Source organism: Curcuma longa, chromosome 3 (genome assembly GCF_044706935.1).
Source record: "Curcuma longa cultivar G26 ecotype Majalengka, Jawa Barat chromosome 3, ITB_CL_G26_1.1, whole genome shotgun sequence".
Lineage (NCBI taxonomy): Eukaryota > Viridiplantae > Streptophyta > Magnoliopsida > Zingiberales > Zingiberaceae > Curcuma > Curcuma longa.
The window spans coordinates 18,301,340-18,324,082 of NC_133863.1; the positions used below are offsets into that span (position 1 = coordinate 18,301,340).

Genomic DNA, 22,743 nt, shown 5'->3' on the forward strand with positions numbered 1-22,743 from the left:
ATTTTAGATTTTTAATATTGTCAATGACTTTCATATTAAAGTCCTTAATAAAAATAAAAAATATTTTTAATTTCTTATTAACTTTTTTATTTTTAAAATTTTTTATTAAAGTTCTAAAATTAAAAATAAAAATATGAATAAATTTAGGGCAAGAGTTTAATAACATAAATTTTTTTAAAAAAATTATATTATTTAGAGTCATCAATGAAACTCTTTGATAAAATAATTAAATTTTTATTTTTTTATCATTCGATTTGTTCGATCCATTTGGTTTAATTTAAATAAGGAAAATTAAATTTTGTATTTTAATTTAAGACTAAAATAGACATAAGGATATTATGAAAATTTAATGCGCCCTTTGATTAAAATTAAAAATTAATATGATACATCTTTTGAGAAATTCAAAAACTAGGTGCTTCCTTTCTGAAAATACTATAATTTTCCATTTATTACATGATTAACACCTCAAGACATAAACTCGCCTCGCCACAGTTGCTATATATATTCCTCCCATCCAAGGATGTCAGGTTGTCTAAGTTTGGTTTGTATTGTCTTGTTACCATCCCCTTGTAACAGTAAAACCATTAAATAGACAATAGCAATATGGGAGAAATGGCAAATCTTTCCTTTGATGCTGTCATGAATTCTTCTTCTAGATCTCTTCTCCCTTTGTTCAACAAAATGGATTGGAGTGGCGTGGTTTGTGGTGCAGTTTTTGGCATTGCAGTGGTGTGTCTGTGCTCTTGTTGGTGGGGAGTGAAGAAGCAGAAGAAGAGTCACGCCAAGGTTCCAAATGGACGGCGAGGATGGCCTTTGATCGGAGAGACCATCCAGTATATTACATGCGATTATGTCAGTTTCATGCAAAAGCGTCGATCATTGTAAGCATATTAATTCTCTCTCTTTTTTTTTTTCCTTTCAGTTTCAGTTTCAATCTTTATTTGGATCATTGATCAAGCCATTCTTAAATGTTCTCAGTCACTATAATATTTTGTTTGATTCTTTCAACTCAATCTTTTATTCTGAAATTTAACCAGATGCTGAGTGTGCTCAAGAGTTTTTGTTTCATCTTGTTTACTATTGTTTCATTATGATATTTTAGGAAAGAAGTACATCTTTTGATAAATATAAGAATTCATCTTTATAATCTAGCTAGTTTAAAATTCATCTTTATAATAATAGGAAAGGGTTTGAATTCGTAGAATAATATATTGGAAGGTGTTAATTTTATTGCTCTTTTACTTGTTCCAAAAGTAGTTGGTTCCTAAATTTAAAATTATATTGATTAAAATTTCATAATTATTTGATATTACAAAAATAATTATTTACCATTCTTATAAAAAGTAATTATATCAAATTAAGTATTTTTTTTTTTGAAATTCACTTTGAATTTTGTACATGGATTGTTTGCAAAGTATGTGTATGTATATGTTCAATCTATCTTTTGTCTGATGAAGAGAGAATGAGAAGAATATATAAAAATATAATTATTATTTAATTATAAGTGTCTCCATCTGTCATTGTTTTAACTTGTTATTTGCAGTGGTGTTAATTGATGAGTGCAATCAAATTGAATTTCTTAAATTGTAAGAAAAATTAGAGTATATTAAATAGTTAAGGTGGATGAATAGAAAATCCTTTTAATAAAAATTTTAGGCGTCTTAAATCTATTTTTCAACTAGAAAAAAATATTATTGAAGATAAAACTAATAAGATGAAAAAAAATGAGCATCATAAAAGTTTAAAGGCTGAGTCACTTTTATGCTAAAAGAAAAGTTTAATAACATGACCTGTTAAGATGTGAGGATTGCGTATAAAAGGTTAATGACATTTTATTGAATCAAGTTTCAGTATTATTCATTTCACGTACTTAATTTTTATAATTCTAAAAACATATATCATATTCTCGTTATACCCCTATTCTTTCCATAAAATAATTACGTGGATTTGTATGTGTGTGTTTCTAAATATTTCTCAATCAGTTCAAACATTCATCATTCTCAATTTTTACTTTCAAATTCAAGCATGTATACATTAAAAATATTTATAGAAGTACATTTATTTTGATTTAAAATAATTTAGAGTTTTTTAGATCCATCAGTCAATTTAAATAAGATTAAAAAATTGACTAATGGATTTCCACCATTCAAAAGCTTGATATTTTTTGAATTAGGGAGTTTAGAAACTCACTAATGGTGTTGATTAAGTGAGTATCATTGTTTTAGACCTTATAATAAGTTTGCAATAAATTTTTTCAAGTTTTTGTAAGTTTAAAAATTTATTATTCTCAATTTATACTATCAAATTCAGATATGAGGGTATGAATATAATAAGGAAACTTGGAGAAGTACATTGATTTGAACTTGAAGTGATTCAGAGTTCTCTAAATCTATCAATCAATTTCAGATAAAATTGATTTATAGACCTATACTATTCAAAAATTTAAAAGTTTGATATTTTTCGAACTAAGGGAGTCATAAGAATAAATTGGTGGCGTTGGTTAATGAAAATTATTATTCTAGGCCTTATATATTAAAAAAATTTATAGGAGTGTATTGATTTGGAGTTCTTTATATTCATCAACTAATTTTATTCACATGCAACAAACTCATGTAATTATTTCATGGCAAAAAGGGAGACACATAATGGGAATATAATATACATTTTCAGCACGTGGTTTAGTAAAATGATTAAAGGTTAATATAGTGGTGATGAATAAATACATGTAATTATTAAAACATTGGCATAAAAAGGTAATTAGATATAATTTTAACAAATAATAAATGGTAACTACATACATTGAAATAATTTATATTTATATTAAAAGGTAATATGAACCTACGGATAAAAAGTTGAATAGATAAGAAGAATAGAAGATGACTTAACATATTCCAACTATTTATATTTTGCTTGAACGGAGATCATGTAATGATAAAATATTTAGAGAAATAATAAAAAAAATTTAAATTTCAAATGTGATTAATATTATAGAGATTAATTTTTGAATATATATAAATTGTATTTCAAATTTATTTATAGGCAAATTGAATAAAAAAATCATCTATTTCTAATATTAATCAGTTAAAATTAAGATATACAAATTATAAAAAAATATATATCTGACCTACCAAATAGAAAATCATATTACATGCATGCATCATCAACTGTAATGTAATTCTCCAGGTATGGCAAGGTGTTCAAGACTCACATCTTAGGAAGGCCAGTGATTGTCTCCACAGATCCTGAAATCAACAGTTCAGTGATGCAGAATGGGAGATTGTTTGCTCCTTTCTACCCCAAGTCCGTGATTGAGCTGATGGGCAAGTATTCCATCCTCCAAATCGATGCCGACCTCCACAAGCGATTCCATGGCCTCGTCTCCAAGTTCCTCAAGTCCGAAGCGTCACTGCAACTCATCGCCAAAGACGTCGCCAGCTCTCTCAACCTCGCCTTCCATGCATGGGAAGACAAGCACAGAATCTACGTCCAAGATGAAACATATCAGGTCGCAACAAATTAGATGCATGCATGCTTACGTACTCTCTTGTTAGCTAAATCTTCACGTCATGGTTTTTTTTTTCCCCTTATTAATGATCAAGTCTTTTGATGCTCTCTTAGATAGCATTTCCAATGCTGGTTTCGGTCTTACTGGGAATCAGACCAGGAAAAGAGCTGGATCTCTTGAAGAAGGAGTTCTCCGAAGTAATCAAAGGCATCATATGTGTCCCTATTAAGTTCCCTGGAACAAGGCTGTACAAGTCGCTGAAGGCACATCATCTTTAATTTTGGGCTCTTTTTCATTTCCAGTTTTTGAAGTCACTCAGATTATTCTGATTGGTTTGAGTTACCTAATGAGGCAGGCCAAGGAGAGAATGATGAATCAGATAAAAGAGATCATAAAAGAGAAGGCTGAGAGGAATGAAGAGCAAGCAATGACATGCGTGGTTGATGTTTTGATCAGTGAATTCCATAAGCCCAGTGACCAAACAACTACTGAGCTGATAAGCAACATAATCATAGAGATGATGATTCCGGGGCACCACTCGGTGCCCATACTTATGACGTTTGCACTGAAGTATCTCAGTGATTCACCTGCTGCGCGGAAGAAACTACTGGTACACCACCAGTCTTTCTCATAGGACGTACTCTATTGTTCATCAAGGATTAATTAATTAATTAATTAATTAATTCTTAATGGTTCTCAATCAGGAAGAGAATCTGGAGCTAAAGAAGAAGAAAAGCCTAGTTGGTGATTGTTACCAATGGTCTGATTACATGTCACTACTGCCTTTCACTCAAAACGTGAGTTGCTCTCAACAGTACTTAACCTTTCCCCATGCGAAAGAAATGACTTTGGTTTGTGTTTAGGTGATTTACGAGACTCTTAGAATGGCAAACATTGTCAATTCTATTTGGAGAAAGTCCCTCAAGGATGTCGAGATTAAAGGTACATGTGCTTTCAGATGCCTCTGCCATTATAATGACTATATATATATATATATATACACACACAACTCAACCCTGGCAATGTGTTTTCCAGGGTACTTATTTCCCAAGGGATGGTGTGTGGCTGCGTCCTTCTCCCCTGTCCACTACGATGAAAACATTTATGAAAATCCGTTTGAGTTCAATCCGTGGAGATGGGAGGTGCATGGTCCTTCAATTAATTCTCTCAGCAGCACAGAACTGTGACTGAACAAGATATTGACCTCCAATTAGTGATGGTTTGTTGTTGATGAACAGGGCAAAGGAGGACCAAACCAAACCACGTTTACTCCGTTCGGAGGTGGACAGAGGCTCTGTCCGGGCTACATCGTTACCAGATTGGAAGTATCGATTTTTCTCCACCATTTCGTTACCAGTTTCAGGTGTTTGATTGATTATTATCGTGAGAACAATTAAGCTTTTTCTCTCTCTCTTTAGTGACTCTGCTGCTAACTTCATGTGCGTATGCTTGTTTTTCTTGTAGCTGGGTTGCCGAGGATGACATAATCGTCAGTTTTCCCACGGTGAAGATGAAGAACAGATTTCCAATAATAGTCTCACCGATTTCTGATCCTTTTCGCGATTAATTTGTAATTGTTTATGGAAATTGTTTAGAGTTCGGACTTAAATTAGTTAATTAATAAATGGTACATATAGACCTAATAAAATGGTAGATGTACCTGCTATTTAAATAAATGATCCAATAAAATGATTGATTAAATTATGAATTTTTTTTAAATATTAAATAATTAGTGTGAACCACCACCTTATATATAGAAACCTGTTAGGTAAAGGGGGTTGAATAACTCACTTTGTTGAGATTTTACAATAGAAATTTAAAGCGAAGACACATCACAACACAACCAAGTTAATACATTGATTTTATTTGGTATCTCAAAAGAAAATATTTAGATAGTTTTGGATAATAATTGAAGTGGGGGAATGGAAGGATGTTTGATACACTTATTCCAAGGTTGGATATGTATTGAACAACCTTGGGCACATGGTTTTGGATTCCTAGTGAGGTAGTACAAACCATTACTCTGGTTGCCAAGTCCAATTGTCTTCTTTGTAGTTAAATTCAACATCACACAAAAATCAAGATAAAATATCACATTACAACCTAAGGCTGGTGTAAGTTGTCTAATGGAAAGCAAATTCATTTTGAAATTTGGAACATGGAGCACATCATCAAGAATTATGTCATTATGTAATTTTATGGGTCCAATGGATTTAATTTCAACATGACCTCCATTTGGTAGTTGTATGTTTTGAAACAAGTTTGTTTTCAATAGGTGAATTCTTAGATATGTGCTCAGTAGCACCACGATCTATGATCCATGTGTTGTTTGCACAAATAGAATCTATACCTACAATGTTGATAAGAGATTCTTGATTACCAGTTTCCTTGCAAAAAAGAGTCCTGATCTAATCATGCTCCTTTGTTGTTAATTGTTTGGTCTCTTCTATTTCCACATTGGAAATAATTGAAGAAATTGTGAGCTTATTGTCCTTTGGTTTGGCATTCTTTCCATCATATCTTTGTCCAAGAGGAAATCTATAAATAAAAAAACAATGATTAATAGTATGTCCATCCATATCACAGTGAGTGTATTTGAAGGACATTTTGCTGGTTGATCTATTTGAGTTATCAAATGACTTGTTTGACATTTTTGACTTAGTTAAATTGATGACATGAAGTTCATTGGTATCCCAATTTGTAGCTACCTTAATCTATATTTTGTGTTGTAAGATGAAGGCGTGAAATTTTTGAGTGTCGTGTAAGGGATTCATCATGAGTATAGAACCATGGATCGTAGGAAAGGAATTATTCAATCCCATGAGAAATTGCATAACTCGTTAATTTTTCTTCTCTTTCAACAAGTCCTTATTGGGTCATAATAAGGAGCAAGTTCATTCTAAAGCGCCTTCATCTTGGAGTAATGATTGACACAAATTGATGTCCTTGTTGATGTTTTATGATTTCTTGTCAAATTTCAAAAATCTAAGTCTCATTCCCTTGCAAGAACCTATTATATTTAAGAGGTGTTTTAAGGCAATCACCTTATGATTATACTAGTTATTGGATAAATAATAATTCACTATTTGAGTGTACATTTTCTATATGTTTGACTAGATCTTAAACTTAATTACTGAATGCCCATAATACGATTCATAGCATGAGAGAATTTATAATTGGATCACAACTGATGAGCATCTTTACATGTGTAATTATGAATGTATTGAAATTATTCTTAGTCGAGGAATTAATGAGCATGAACGTCATCGATTCTGTTGAGACTAGCACGTTTAAACTCCTTGGTTTGCCAAACAGCTGTTCTCACTGGCTAGAGACATTGGATGTTGAAAGTTAAACGTGGATGTTAATTAAAGGTAACTAGTTCATTAGAATGATCTACCTTGAGACTTCATATGACTCTATACATATGTCAATGAAGATCTCAATGCAACTTAAGTATGAGTTTCCTTTAACTTGTAATATTCAAGTCACCTTGGTTGTGGAGGTTATACTTTGACATCTTAAGCAAACATCTTCGAGGAGATATGGACCTGGGATGATTGGGTATAAGTCAAAGTGCTCGAAGGTATTTGAATAGCCCATAGAGAATTCACCGCTCTTTGAAAAGGAGACGTATACCCTGCGGACACTTGTTAGGATTGTTATCGAAAGTCATTAGTCAAAGCATTACATGTTAAGAGTATGGTACTCTTGGACACATGTATAAGTAACTTGAATCTATAGGACAAGAAAACAAGCTTGAGCTAGGTGTGACGTAATCAGCCTAGTGGAGATTGACACACATAGACCATGTTCTGAACCAAGCGAGTATAAGATAGTAAAATGAACTATGCACGTTTCATTTTAGCTGCTGAAGGGTTTAAAAAATATTCTAGAATCAATCATTGATTTTCTAATCAATTGGGTATCATGATGTAGTACTAGGTGCCACTCATGATTGTTTTATAATTAATGATTAATTACGGACGACCAACATAACCGGGGATCTATTGGGACACACGAACTATAAGTTCTCCGAAGGACTTAAAATGAGTTTGAGAATTGAATTCTCAGATGAGAGAAATAAAGTCTGGTTGGATCGGACAAAGGTAAAATAATAGGCTTTATCTTATGAAGACGAAATGAACAAAACTGATTTGATTCAAATCAGAGTTGGTTTGGTTATTAAACTAAACGATTTAATTTTGAACAAACTTAGTTTAGTTCATGATGGAAGAAATTTTGACAGATTAGAAGTGATGATGGGCTTCATTTTGTGAAGATGAAATGAACAAAACTGATTTGGGTAAAATCGGAGGTTGTTTGGTTAATGAACCAAGAGATTTAGTTTTGAACAAAAAAATCCGATTTGCTATAGTACCGATTTGCTATAGTACCAGTTCACTACAGTATTTAGGGTTAAATCTGATTTAGCTGGCCTGGTTCTTTCTCCCCTGCCATGATGCCTCTTCTCACGCATGCTCGATCACGAGAAATCCCAAGTTTTCTGGAAGCAAATCGAGAGCTTGGAATAAAAGGTTGCGTGAGGAGGCGGTGTGGAACCTTAGCTTGCGTGTGACCGATCCCTTCTTCCTCGCGATCGCTGTCTTTGTGGTTGCCATAAAGTCACCCCTGTTTCTGGAGCACATCGCCTATGAGCGCCGTCCAGATCACGACTGGAGCACCACCGCTGCAGCTGGCGTTGGACGCCGCCGCTACCTTCTCTTTCGCGAGCTCATCTTTCATGTTACTGATCGCGAGAACAGAAGACTGCTACTCCTCTATTTTTTCCCGATCACCATTGGCCGGAGCCGGAGTCGTATTTACCCAGCTACATGGGAGAAGGAGGAAACCCGAACTCGGTCACGTGGAGAAGAGCAGCGCTGGAGCCTTAGTTGCCGTTGCTACCGTCCTCTGCCCCTGTCGCCCGTGTAGGAGAAGAGCAACGCCGGAACCTGAACGTGCCACCACCTCCTGTAATCAGAGGCTTGTCAAGCCACCGGAACTTGATGTCCACTGTCAGAGATGGCTTGTGAAGCCGCTAGATCAACTTGTGAAGCTGCCGGAGCCTTGGACATGCCGCTGGAATTCCAAAGTAGTCGTAGGTTTGTTGTCGGGGTTTGTTATCGGATTTGTTGTCAGGATATGTCGGTCAGAATTTGTGTTGATTGTTGTCGTTGATCACCAAAGTGTTCTCTGTTGTTGAAAACTGTTTCTAACCACCAGAGAAGCCATGTGCCAATGTCAAGGTTAGCAACTGGAAGTTTATTAAGCTTTCGAATAATTATTCCATCATCACCGGAAAAGATTTCTGGTCATTTTCCTTTATCGGTAGTCAATGGTTGACCACCAAAAACTATACCAGAATACGATTTTCAGTGATAGTAAGAAAGTCTCAAAAAACGATCGCAACAAACAATGTTGCGTGTTTTTCAGAATTAGGTTTTCTCTCGAATCTATCGTTATCGATCATCGGCTAATGAAGACGATGATGCGACTCGTGGTTTCGGAAGCCATCCAGACGAGAGCTTGGCGTGGATCACCAGTAGATGCGGAACTTCGACAAGGACCGCTCGATTGATGTCAACTTTGTTCAACATCATCAATAAGGTACTCATTGAATAATTTATTATTCTGTAAAATTATAATTTTTATTTATGCCTTGTACCCTATTATTTCTTGATTTTGCATACATGTGCTGTAATAATTAGGTGTAATTATTTGTTTATTTCCACTGCGCATGTTTGCGAAATATGTAAATAGGCGCATTGTTACGCAAGCAAATCGAGGTTACCCTTTTACTCTTCGCTCTATGTTTTTCTCAGCTTGCGATCCATGTCTCTTTGGTGCCTTCTTCAGGAGGGCAAGAAATTGATATTTTTTCATATTATATAATCGGATATTGAATTCAAGTTTTGATCTAGTAGCTGTGACCCAATGACCCAATAAGTTGGGCAAGATAGGGACATAACATTGTGCGGGACCTGCTCGAGTCGGTAATCTACAACAGTCAAAGATCAGGAATGGAATTCATGCTCCAAAGAAAGTACACTGGAGTTCAATATTTGATGAAATGAAAGTGAAGTCCTCTTAACACATGCAACTCGAACTGAAGAATGATTTTCAAAACGAAACTCTTCTATTAGTTTAGTGGTCCCGAACGATAGAAGAATAATGAGGGGAACCAAATTTAGTCTAATGGTTGTGCAGGCAGAGCTAATTTAGTTTCAATCGGCCGCCCTAACAAGGAGGGCTTTTCCCTTCGTCTAGATCTTTGCCTTGTGGCATTTTCACAATTACAAGCTTTGATTCATAATCTAGTTTCTTCGAATTCGTCTCCCAGAGAGATCAAAGAAGAGGAATGAGCAACTCATGTAATGAAGTACTTTCTTTCCCTGTCCTCAACCTTCTTCACTTTCAAGATTTGTCTTTCTCCCAGATTATCATACGTGAGTGAGCCATTTTTGCCAATTTTGATTGCTGTCCGCATGAGAGTTATCAATTCAAGAGGAAGACAGGTTTTTTCAGTAGTCGATCACCTTCTAGGTCTAACTTTGCAACAGTAGTGGCGGCTAGTCATTCTAACGTTGGTGACAGTTGTTCATTCCTTAAGTTGGTTCACACGACTCGACTTACTATCTTTCTGCCCTAGTCCCTTTCACTAGATTATCATTTCGTTCCTGGGCCTAGAGTTGGCTACTCTCGTATGAACACCGTTTCTCTCTTTTGAACATACATGAAATTTCCTTCTAATAGCAGAACCCCTTGAAAGCGATTCAAGTTTTGGAGAGGAAGATTGCTATCTATGAAGATTATCTACTAAAGAAGATTGACTCGTTTAAAGGTGATGGAGGTAGCGAAGCAACCCGGGGATCTGCTCTCCTACGATCCTAACCTTCGGCTGTCGCTGTGGCTGTCGACGGTAGCGAAGCAGATCCTGAGCATCTAGGATCGAGCTGACATCATCAAGATGAGCGACGTCGAGCTCGAGTTTCTCACCAGAAAGATAAGTCATTTATTTCTCATCACCTAATTTATGTTTTGCAATATCATCACTCGATAGTTGATATATTTAGTGGATGAAATATTTTTCCTGTCTATGCTCGAGTCGGCATAAACATATCTAGCATGATTATCTTCTAACCAATCTATTGGATGCATATATCTAAAGAACTACATGTTAAAATTTTCATTCATTTGCCCCTTGTGATGTTGTTTCTTGGCAAAACTTGACCTTATACATGCAGTATAATTAGTTGCTTATTGCATTATCTCCTGGCATGGCTCTGAATTTACCAGCAAGTTGGTAGTAGATATATTATTCTTTTCATTGAAAGATGACCTTACTTACTATTGATATATTATTAAAAAAAGGAGGTATTATTCTGGTCACTCATCTATTTACAAAGCACTTATGCTCTTGATATCTAAAATGCCGACAAGGTTAATATCTATCATATGGTACAAGCTTGACATAATCATACAAACTACATATATGTTCTTTCAATTTTTACTAACCTTTGAGTTAGGGACCAGTCTAGTTTATATTATCAAAGGTGTTCAAACATACCTGAAGGATGAACATATTTGTGGTCTTGCGAGTTCCATCAGAAGCATTGCTGGCTTTACGGATAATAAAACTCCCAATATTATTTTCAATCGGCAATTTATTACCTTGTTGGAATTTGTAGGGATTTTTAAATAAATGCAGTTATAACTTGCATTAGTAGTTTTTATTTTTGCCAAGCACTTTTATTATCCTTAGCATCATGGGCGTCTGAAGTGGCGAGTCGATGTCCGAATTTAGATTTTAATCCTGAAACTTCTTTATTGGACAATGTTTGGAATTTGTAGCACTACAACTAAGAAAGGAGATGGCAAAAAAGTAAGACATTCAATTATATGCAATCTCAGAATTTATTGGATCTCTTGATTTTGTTAAAAGGTCCTTAATATGACATGGGAAAAAGCTCTTGTTATATGTTCTATTCTTGCTCTTCTGGACTTCTTGTGCCTTCAATTTGTTTCTTTACGCAAGGCTAGCTGGGATTTCTATTTATATCTCTCAGATTTTATCGATTTTGTTATATGTTCTATTCTGGCTCTTCTGAACTTGTGGTGCCTTCAATCTGTTTCTTTATGTAAGGCTAGCTAGGATTTCTATTTATATCTCTCAGATTTTATCAATTTAATTTTTTATATATTTCTATCAAACTTTTGATATGGGAATCCGATCTCGGCATCTCTAGATAAGAAATTCATTTTATATGAAGGGTGAATTCAGATGTTGCTTTTACAACTTCTAAAGCACAAGCTATGGATCTTATCTTCTTAGGAAGAACATGAATTTCTTAGATGGTATTTGATAGAGTAAATGAACAAGGCGTGACCTTTTCATGGGATTCTATGATGTTGATTAGTTTGTACTCTTGCAAAACTTATTTTTGGAGCCTTCGTTGGTAGTCTCAAAGAACTTTTTCTGATGAGATAAGTCTCCTTACTCTTATTGTCATACTTTTCTTTTATAGTTTTGTTCATGTGGTAAAGATTACTTGATGTGAATATATCTTGAATTAAGAGCAGATGCTGAGTCCTCTCATCAATTACAAAGAGGAACCTCTACATTTTCTTTTTATTGATGTCTTCATCTATTTTTACAAATTTTATTGTTAGAAAATTACATCATAAACAGCTCTCAATTGTCAGCTTATGCAAATAAAATATATCCAAAACATGTCAGATGACCAACTAAAAGTATTGCTATTTCTGCTCTTGTTATCGGACTAATTGTTCATGGAATTGTCAGTCTAACAAGGATGATCACAACTTTTAGATTAAAAGAAGAATTGTTCCAAATTCAATTCCAATTGATTGTTGCAGAAATGATCAGGGCTTTTAAGATATTCTATCCAATAATACTGGTGTTTCTAAATTCGTAGTAATATTCTAGCTTCACAATCCAAATAAATATTTGAAGACAATGAAGACTATTAGGGTGCATTTGGTTGGGGGTAATCAATGATTACCTTGGTTATCCATCCAAAGTTATCATTTAAAACCTTATTTGGTTTAGGTAATCGGTGATTCCCAAGTAATGCTTCATTCCCGACACGTCAGCATACGTCAGCAAAAGAGGGCATCCAACCCGGAATTGAAAAACCAAGGAAAACTTAGGTTTTTCTTGATTCGGAGTTAAGGTAATTTTCTTTACAAAATTATCCTTCAAAGTAGCATACGACAAAACCCGACTCCCGTCTCCCTGTGTCATAGCCAAGGTCACTTACCCTGCCGGTGACGAACCGGATTCATGATCCTCGCCGACTACATTGGCGCGCTGATCAAGAAGTCATGACCGCCCCCATCCAGTCGGCGAGAAGATCACTCACCGCCGGCGGAGAAAGCAGAGGGGAGGTGACAATGTCGTTCGTGCTGCCGTCGTCCGAGTACGGAGGAGGCGCTGGCGCCCCTGGACGAGCGGGTGGCGGTGCAGGATGAGGCGACGGTGAAGTACGCAGTGGCGAGGTTCAGTGGGGTGGCGACGGAGGCGATGGTGGGGGAGAGAGTGGAGCAGCTGCGACGGAGCTTGGAGCGGGACGGGAGGAGGGTGGTGGGGGAGTACGTGCTGGCGAGGTACAACCCGCCGTGGACGCTGCTCCGCACCGGACCAATGAAGTCATGCTCCCTGTGGAAACTGATCAAAATTACATTTACAAGAGAATTAATGAAATTAAATATTATTTCAGAGAACTGAAATAAAATATTATATATATATTGATTGCTGTTAGATGTTCATTGTTCTTTATTTTTTTTAGATATCATAATTTTTAAGATATAGCTATATAGCACAAATAATATTTACTATTTTTCTGAAATAATTTAATTTAAGAATAATTAAATATCAAATTAATTTAGTTATAAAAAATGATTATAATTGAATTAGGGATAATATAGTAAATATTAAAATAAGTAATGTATTAAAACCTTCAAACAAACAAGATTTTGTCTCATTACCTAAAATTAAACCAAACAATATTAGGTTATGTTTTATTCCCTATAACCTTGATTATGTGACTGACCGGATGCCCCTCAACCAAACGCACCCTTAGAGCAGTTAACATATTTCTTGAATCATTAGCGACAGTGTCGGCTCAAGACATATACTCTTTAGTAAATGTCATCTAACAAGGAGTCATTCCTATCATTATTAAAGTAGAGCCTCAACATTGAGTATAAGTCTCTCTCCGAATCATCGAGATATTTTCTTTAATACTCTTTATTTTATAATTCATTCATTAGATACTAATCCTTACAATATTGCTTCATTTAATATTTGTTCACTTGATGTATCTCTAAAAACTCTCAGGTGCTTTCAAAAACCTTCTTGGTCTCGGACTAGTGGTATCCATCAGCAATTACCTTTCTCAGGGCTTAATCTCCCTAGACTAGGACATAGTTGCGGACAGGGCGCAGAAACCAATTGATATTACAGTTACTATAGTTTGGAGATTATTCAAAAACTTTCAATTACTCTTCAGTTGCTATTTCCTCTTAGCGTAAAATTTCTTTCTCTCAAAGATGGTTCAGATAACATTTCTTCAACAATAGGAAAGATTTTTTCTTTATCAGTTGAAATTCAGGCTTTCTTATAATATCTTTTTTGGGGACAAAGACCTAGTATCAGAATAGTTATGACCGTATGATGTTAGTTTTCATGATGTTATAACACTTTAGCCTCTCTGAATAGTGTCGGGATTTTATAACTCCTAGTAAGACCTCGGTTTTTATATATTTGCTTTCTCCATCAGGCTGATTCATCATTCACCCTTGTTATTAAGTTGGACACTCTATTATACTCTCTTCGAATCATCAGGATATATTCTTTAACTCTATTTATCTTAATCCATTCATCAAATTATTAATCTTTAAAATATTATTTTATAAATTTAATATTGAAGTGTTCCAAAACTCTCAAGCATGGGACACCAAGCCCCGAGCTCGCAGACTTTACCTTACGATAGACTGGAGCACCAAACCCCGAGCTCGCGACTTTGCCTTACGATAGGCCGGAGCATCGAGCCCCGAGCTCCCGACTTTGCCTTACGACAGACTCGGAGCACCGAGTCCCGAGCTCCCGACTTTGCCTTACGACAGACCCAGAGCACCGAGCCCCGAGCTCGCAACTTTGCTTTACGACAGGCTGAGACACTGAGCCCCGAGCTCATGACTTTTCTTTAGGACAGACCGGAGCACCGCAGGCTCGGAGCACCGAGCTCGCGACTTGGCCTTACGACAGGCCAGAGCACGGAGCTCGCGAATTTGCCTTACGACAGGCTCAGAGCACCGAATACCAAGTTGGCTACTTTGCCTTACAACATACCGGAGCACCGAGACTCGAGCTCGTGACTTTGCCTTACGACAGGTTGGAACATTGAGCCCTAAGCTCGCGACTTTGCCTTGCGACAATCCAGAGCATCAAGCCCCGAGCTCGCGACTTTTGCCTTACGATAGACCAGAGTACTGAGCCTCGAGCTTGCGACTTTGTCTTACGACAAGCCGGAGTACCGAGCTTCAAGCTCGCGACTTCGCCTTACAACAGGCTCAGAGCACCGAGTCCTGAGCTCACGACTTCACCTTATGGCAGGTCCGGAGCACCAAGCCCTGAGCTCGCGACTTCGCCTTATGGCAGGCTCGAAGCACCGAGCCCTGAGCTCCGAGCCCCAAGCTGACGACTTCGCCTTACGATAGGCCCGGAGCATCAAGCCTCGAACTCGCGACTTCGCCTTACGACAGGCCCGAAGCACCAGTCCCGAGCTCGCGACTTTGCCTTCCGACATGCTTGAAACATCGAACCCCAAGTTCATGACTTTACCTTTATGTCACCTCATCAAGGTATCCTGATAACAACTCAGCACAGTTCAGTCAGTCAGACTACACCTCCTTCGACTAGACTAATTGGAGATGTTTATGATATGACCGGATGATGACACCTTATCAAGGATAAAGTCATAAAAAATAATTCATCTTTAAGATTAGGAAATCCTAAGACCGTTTCATCTAAAGAATAAGAAAAATATCTTAAAATATTTTTAAATAAATATTTCAGAATCTTTCTAAAAAATTGAAACGGATATTTTAGAATATTTCCTAAACGAATACTAATATTTTTTTGGATCAACTATTATAAAAAGGTAACTCATGCATGTGGATACATATATACATCTATCCTAATTTTTCCAAGTCATTAAACTCCTTTCTCATGTCAAACCTTAACTTGAGTGTCGGAGTGAGTTGTCGGGACCTATCCGACGTCATTTTAATTCTTTTTTTGAGTATTTTTCATGCCCTTTTATCTCTCCGTGTGATTCTCTTTGAGGAGTATATATATCAGTAGTTTTAAATCGGTATTTGAACCGTCTATGATGTATTAATCGGGGAGCATGCGTCAATCCGTTGGAGTTTTAAAGAAAAAAAAGTTTGTGACTGATGTTCTAAAAGTTTGCCTTCGTCGGGTATTTTGGCATCAAATATTCTGGTCATAATAAAAGTTTGGATGTATGATTCAGTAAAATATATATATATATATATATAAATAGAGTTGTCTGTCTAAAAATTTTCCGCCTAAATATTATTTCAATAAATAGGCATATTTATCTATATGGAAACAAACTTACACAGCTATAATTGATTGATAATACAACTTTTCATCCATATTAATACCACAGATTTTTAAATGCATTTAATTCATATTAAACATAAATTTTAATGCTCAAATTATTATTATTAAATAATAAAATACAGATTCCTAATATATTGAATAACTTTAATGGTAAAAATACAACTTTTCATCCATATTAATACCACAGATTTTTAAATGTATTTTAATTCATATTAAGCATAAACTTTAATGCTCGAATTATTATTATTAAATAATAAAATACAGATTCTTAATATATTGAATAACTTTAATGGTAAAAATATAACTTTTCATCCATATTAATACCACATATTTTTAAATGCATTTTAATCCATATTAAGCATAAACTTTAATGCTCGAATTATTATTATTAAATGGTAAAACACAGATTCCTAATATATTGAATAACTTTAATGGTAAAAAATACCACATGTTACAAATGAGGGTGAGGTTGAATACACTCTATAAATTAGGATCGCAATATATTCATTTACTCACTTTAGGCTGGAATAAAAAAATGGCTCCTCTGTTTAATCTCATCCGAGAGGTTAATCCTTCGAAAATGCAATGGGCATTGAAACTTCAATTAGTTCGTTGTTACGATCTACCTGCATATGGAAACAACAGAGATTTTAGCTTGGAGTGTGTCTTTCATGATAAAGAGGTTGTATTTTTTTTTTACATATATATCTGATTACTGTTCGAAAATCTAAATTAAATATTTACTCTTTCTATATATTTGTAGGGTGAACGCATCCATAGAACAATAAAATGCCCGATCATAGAGAGAGTGAAACACATTCTCAAAGAAGGTCATGTATTTGTCATAAAAAATATCATTGTTGCAGAGAATCGAATGAAGTATAAGACAACAACAAATAAATACAAGATTAATTTTATTGCAAAAACTCATGTATGCGAAATTTTTGATGATACATTTCCATCGATGATATATGAATTCAAGTCTTTTAGTGAATTGAAGAAGACAGATTCTGTTGATGAGAACATACTTTTTGGTAGGTGATAAGTTGGGTTTGTTATGCATTTTATCGCTTCATTTTGGAATTCGCATGGAAAATAAATGGTTTAATGAATTGATTTAAGTATATTTGTAATGTGTTGCACAATTTGATGGTCAATTATAATTTCTGCAATTTTATGGTTAATTTTACATTAATTGGATTTGATTTTTGTAGGATTCAAGTTGAACCAAGATGGAACCCTAATTGAGATCGAGTTAAATTGAGCCAAGTTTGACCGAATTGATGGATCCAACCTCATGAATCAAGACCCAAGTTTGATTTGGACTGATTCCATGTGAATTTGACTCGAACCGGATGTGAATTGGAGTTGAACCGGATTGAATTGGAGCTGAACCAGCTTAAATTAGACTGAACCGGTGTCAAGCCACAAATAAACCCGGCTCAGCACAGTATTTTCAAATCCCAGTTATAACGAGAATGCTACAGTGTTTTTCGAGATCGCGATTTCCTCTACTGTAGTTTCTTCGTTCCCGCAAGTTTCTTCTCCGTTTTCTTAGATTTAGCGTAGAGATCTTCAGGTTTTCTTCTTCCATATCATTTTCCAGCTTCCAGAGAACGACTACAAGCCGAGTTTGAGATCAATAGTGGATGGGATTGCGCGGCGAGGATTTTGCCAGATTTTCTGATCCGCGACGGAATCAAGCTGAGTTCTTCAGATCCAAACCACTCGGAGCTTCCAATTTACTCAGAGGCGTTCCTCGAAGGATTTTGAAGGTTCCTGAGCAATGCATTGATCGCGATCTGAAGGGTTCCAGCTTGATCTTTAGATTCTCGATTGTCTCTGTTCAGCGTTTTCAAGGGCGTTCCCTATAGATGATCAGAGTTAATCAGGATTAAATCAAGCTTGGTTTGATAGTCTTTTCTCTTGGATTTCTGATGGTTTTCTCAGATCTTGTGTGACGGCAAGATTGGAATCAATCTGGAAAGGGAAGATCCGAAGATTTAGATTTCTGATTTCTGAATGCCATTTCTGTTTCTGTAATTCAATTCCTGAATCTTGTTTCAACAAATCTGTTTAATGATACCTGATTTCATTGTGTTTGGTTTATCCATTATCTGAGTTTATTTGTTTTCGGTTGATTTGTCTGTTTCAGTTCCTTTAATTCCTTCTCTAGTTATAACCTGTTAACATTGTCAAGTTTCAGTTTCATGCACTGTTGCGTATCAGTAATGGTTGCTGATGGTTAGTTGTTTCTTTGCTAGCTTAGGCAATTGGTTTTGATGGTTAATTGTTGCTGTTAGTTAATTGTATTTGGTTAGATAGAATACATTGTTGTTTTAGATTGTGTTTTACAATTGAAATTGTAGTTTGTCACAAGTTTTATCACTTTAGCATGGTTTGAGATTGCTGATTTCATAGATGAGTTAAACTTTTGAACCTTGCATTCAGTTCATAGACTTTGGTTGTGATTTCCTACGATCTGAAAAATTCAATTCTTACATTTCATAGCTAGGAATGGTATGTTTCAATGCTAGCTAGTATAGGTTTCATTCCTTGAGTTTGAACTGATTCGTACTCTTAAGTTTGTTTTATATTTTGTTTCAATAGATGTATTTCTAAATTGGTAAAGCTTGCATTCCTCGTTCATTTACTTGCCTTGCATTTACATTTCATTTTAAAACACCAAAACCCCCATTTCATATAAAAAACCCAAAAATAACGACAACTTAGCTTGATTCATACAACCTCTCTACTAGTCCTTGGAAAATACGACTCGTGGCCCCTATATTACGTTTATTTGTGAGCTAAGGGTTTTCGATTATAAATTTTAATTTGAAGCTCATTCGTGACACTAGTTTTGGGCTTATCAGTAGATTAATTTATTTTTTTGTTTCATGATCAATTGATCGAACATTTTATCTTATAGCTTAAATTTTTTTCTCAAGATGTCATTGGCAAAATGGTTGCACGAGACTCTCCTCAAAGTAAAGAATTTGGTGGTCGTCTTACAAAGCTTCTTGATTTTGTCTTAGAAGATTCGGAGTAAGTATTGTTTTATTTTTCTTTTAATTTGTGGAGAGACTTTGTCAATGACATCATGATATCTTACATTTATTATTTTAATATTTTTAATAATTAGTTATTTTACTATTTTTAGAAACAATAAGCTATCATGTACCTTGTGGGGAGACTTTGTCAATGACATCATGGTATACTTGGAAAAAGTAGATGAAGAATCTGTTGTTATCGTTCTACAAATGTGTCGAGCAAAAAAATTTAGGGGTGAAGTACGCGTTTCAAATACTTTCCATGTTAGCAAGATGATAGTAAATGGAAATTTGGATGAAATTATAAAATTCCGTAATAGGTAATTTCGATTATTCAATTTTGTATTAATATATATTCATTTTATATATATAACTAAATATTATTGTAATGTTCATTTTAAGGATTACTGCTGATTGCAATACCCCAAATTCAATCAGTACTATTTCAGCGCCATCTGCACAAACAATCTTGGAAGAACTTTCGATTGCAAAGGATTGTTTTAGGACTATAGAGCAAGTTTCTGAAAATAATGAGGTCTAATTTAAATTTTATTCTATGATTCGTAACAGAATCTGATATAAAAAATATTATTATATACATTTCCTTATTTCATCTAAAATTAAGTTACATTTTGACAATTTTTGTTGTACTTATAGTCTATTTTATTTTGCCTACTTATAGGTTGGGAGTTTTTGGGTTTATGTAAGGATTGTAGGTGTAGAGTCTGACAGCAATTGGTCATATTTATCGTGCAAAAAGTGTCCCAAGAAGGTCACGCCGGTGGGTGATAAATTTTATTGTGAAAGGTGTGATCATTTTAATGTGACTGGAAATTTGAGGTTTGTTTAATGAACATAATATAATTTTTTGAAATATATTATTTTAATGTGATACATTATGATTTATTTAAATATTTATGTTTTGATAGGTTCAAGATTCGAGCTCGAGTTTTAGACAATACTGGAAATGCTCTTTTCCTGCTTTGGGATAGAGAGTGTGTTAAGCTTATTGGAAAAACAACCTTTGATTTAAGGGCCGAAATAAAAAATCAGGTTTTCCATTATCGGTTGTAAATGTTTTTTCTGAATTTTTGTTTAGGTAATATATAAAAAATCACATAATATTTCAGGATTCCACTTCAATAGAAATGCCAAAAGAATTTGATGATTTAGCTGATCGGAAGGTTCTCTTCAAAGTTCAAGTTAGGTAACATATAAAAAATCACATAAACAAAACTTTTTTTTATATCTGTTATTTTTGTAAATTATATATATAATATATAATCTTCTATTTTTTGTAGAATTGGAATTGAATGATGATGAAATTAAAAGTTATACCTTGGTTGAAATTGAAAAACTATTGCGAAGCTGTGGAAAAAGTTTACGTGAATTCCAATCAATGTCATTTCCAAGTGATCAATATTTTCAGTCTTCACAAAACAGATTAATACATGATGAGTTGTGGTTTGATAGAAGATCTTTGTTAGAAGAATATGATAATCTCCTTAATAATTTAAACTCTGACCAACATCGTGTATATGATACAATAATGAATGCAGTTGATTCAAATAAGGGAGGGGTTTTCTTTGTATATGGATATGGAGGCATTGGAAAAACATTTGTTTGGAAAACTCTGTCTGCATTCTTGAGATCGAAGGGAGAAATTGTCTTGAATGTGGCATCCAGTGGTATAGCATCTCTTCTATTGCCTGGTGGAAGAATTGCTCATTCTCGCTTTGCAATTCCATTTAATCCTAATGAGGAATCAACATGCAATATCAAACAAGGGAGTCCTCTTGCAGAGCTTATTGTAAAAGCTAAACTTATCATTTGGGATGAGGCTCCAATGACGCATAAGTTTTGTTTTGAAGCTTTAGATAAAAGCATGAAAGATATAATGAGATTTGTCAATCCTTTAAGCCTTCATTTGCCATTTGGAGGCAAAACAGTTGTTTTCGGTGGTGATTTTCGATAAATATTACCTGTTATTCCAAAAGGCAGTAGGCAGGATATTGTTCACGCCACTATCAATTCTTCGTATCTTTGGAGACATTGCACAGTTTTGAGATTGACAAAAAACATGCGACTGCAAAATTTAGGTTCTGATGAAGAATGTGCTAAAATGAAGCAATTTTCGGATTGGATTGCTAATTTAGGAGATGGAAAAATTGGAGAACCAAATGACGGTTATGCGACAATCGATATTCCTGATGAACTTTTGCTGAAAGATTGCAATGATCCTATTGCAGCAATAGTTGATAGTATGTATTCGTCTTCAGGCAACAATATCAACAATACTGCATATTTTCAACAGAGGGCTATTCTAGCACTAACTCTTGATGTCGTTCAGTCCATAAATGAATACATGATATCTCTAAACCATTCCGAGGGAAGGTTGTATTTAAGTTCTGATTCGATGTGCCATTCGGATAGAAATGTTGATCTATTGCATGATGTGCATACCCCTGAATTCTTAAATGGAATAAGATGTTCTGGAGTACCATCACGAGTTAAACTTGAAGGTTGGAACTCTGGTTATGCTGTTACGGAACATAGATCATTCTCTTGGATTATGCAATGGCATTAGATTGATCGTGACGAGACTCGGAAACCATGTTTTAGAAGGACAAATTCTTACTGAAAGTAATGTCGGTCATAAAGTGCTTATTCCAAGAATGTCATTGACTCCTTCTGATCCAAGACTTCCTTTTAAATTCCAACGAAGACAGTATCTTTTGATTGTATCATACGTAATGACAATCAACAAAAGTCAAGGTCAATCATTGTCTCATATATGACTTATTTTAAAGAACTCCGTTTTTAGTCATGGTCAGTTGTATGTCGCTGTATCCAGAGTTATGAATCCTATGGGTCTAAAAATTTTGATATGTGATAGTGACAGCAAACAGAAAAATTCAACAAACGTTGTATTTAAGGAAGTTTTTCAAAATTTATAAATTTTTTTTTTCTAATTGTACAATTTAACTTATTTGTATTTTAATTATTTATTCAAACACTCATACTTACTAATTTTAATTGTTAATTATATAAAATAACATTCCGTGCATTGCACGGGTGAAATAAGTACTATAAAAAATAAGGAAGTACCTCCGGTCGGAGAGGGTCGGCCACGACCGAACCAGACAGTCACTGATTCGCCCAAGTTAAACCAACCCAATTAGGTTTAGGGTTTCCTCAGTCGGCTATAAATAGGCCGCGCGATTCTATTGCAAACGTATTTCTCTCCGCCGGCTACTGCTAACGTTCCTCCTCTCGTTGCTTTTGCCGGTGGCTTCCTCTTCATGTTCTTCTTCTTACCACCCCTTTTCCCTAACCGTAGGTGTTTGTTTCCTCCTCAGGTTCTTCTTCTTCTTCCTATCGTTTTAACTAACCCTAGATGCTTCTTTCTTCGAATTAGCTTTTGCTTTTCTTTGGGGAATCAAGTGACGAGAACAATCTGCAACAATATGATGATTTATTTCATGATTTTGGCTTATAAGTCTCTGATGATA

General features: G+C 35.0%; 2 protein-coding genes and 1 non-coding gene across 3 annotated transcripts; all 3 read left to right on the forward strand.

Moving 5' to 3' along the window:
* The first annotated feature begins 612 nt into the window (after positions 1-612).
* On the forward strand, positions 613-5,072 carry LOC141823814 (3-epi-6-deoxocathasterone 23-monooxygenase CYP90C1-like). Its single transcript, XM_074711041.1, has 9 exons — positions 613-881; positions 3,184-3,505; positions 3,619-3,768; positions 3,861-4,115; positions 4,210-4,302; positions 4,369-4,447; positions 4,541-4,647; positions 4,744-4,868; positions 4,970-5,072. Exons 1-9 carry the CDS (start codon positions 613-615, stop codon positions 5,070-5,072), a joined length of 1,503 nt encoding a protein of 500 aa, XP_074567142.1.
* Positions 5,073-20,780: 15,708 nt separating this feature from the next.
* On the forward strand, positions 20,781-21,818 carry LOC141823815 (uncharacterized). The gene is made up of 2 exons (XM_074711042.1): positions 20,781-21,192; positions 21,331-21,818. Exons 1-2 carry the CDS (start codon positions 20,781-20,783, stop codon positions 21,816-21,818), a joined length of 900 nt encoding a protein of 299 aa, XP_074567143.1.
* An 849-nt stretch (positions 21,819-22,667) lies between these two features.
* On the forward strand, positions 22,668-22,743 carry LOC141825813 (small nucleolar RNA Z199). Its single transcript, XR_012601564.1, has one exon. It is a non-coding gene; the product is annotated as a small nucleolar RNA Z199 (small nucleolar RNA).

Bases quoted from the DNA above. Each gene is read 5' to 3' on its own strand.
- LOC141823815 (XM_074711042.1), top strand. From the start codon at position 20,781: ATGAATGCAGTTGATTCAAATAAGGGAGGGGTTTTCTTTGTATATGGA. The intron at 21,193-21,330 runs GTGATTTTCGAT...TGCAAAATTTAG, and splicing joins CAAAACAGTTGTTTTCGGTG to GTTCTGATGAAGAATGTGCT.
- LOC141823814 (XM_074711041.1), top strand. From the start codon at position 613: ATGGCAAATCTTTCCTTTGATGCTGTCATGAATTCTTCTTCTAGATCT. The intron at 3,506-3,618 runs GTCGCAACAAAT...ATGCTCTCTTAG, and splicing joins TCCAAGATGAAACATATCAG to ATAGCATTTCCAATGCTGGT. The intron at 4,648-4,743 runs GTGCATGGTCCT...GTTGATGAACAG, and splicing joins TCAATCCGTGGAGATGGGAG to GGCAAAGGAGGACCAAACCA.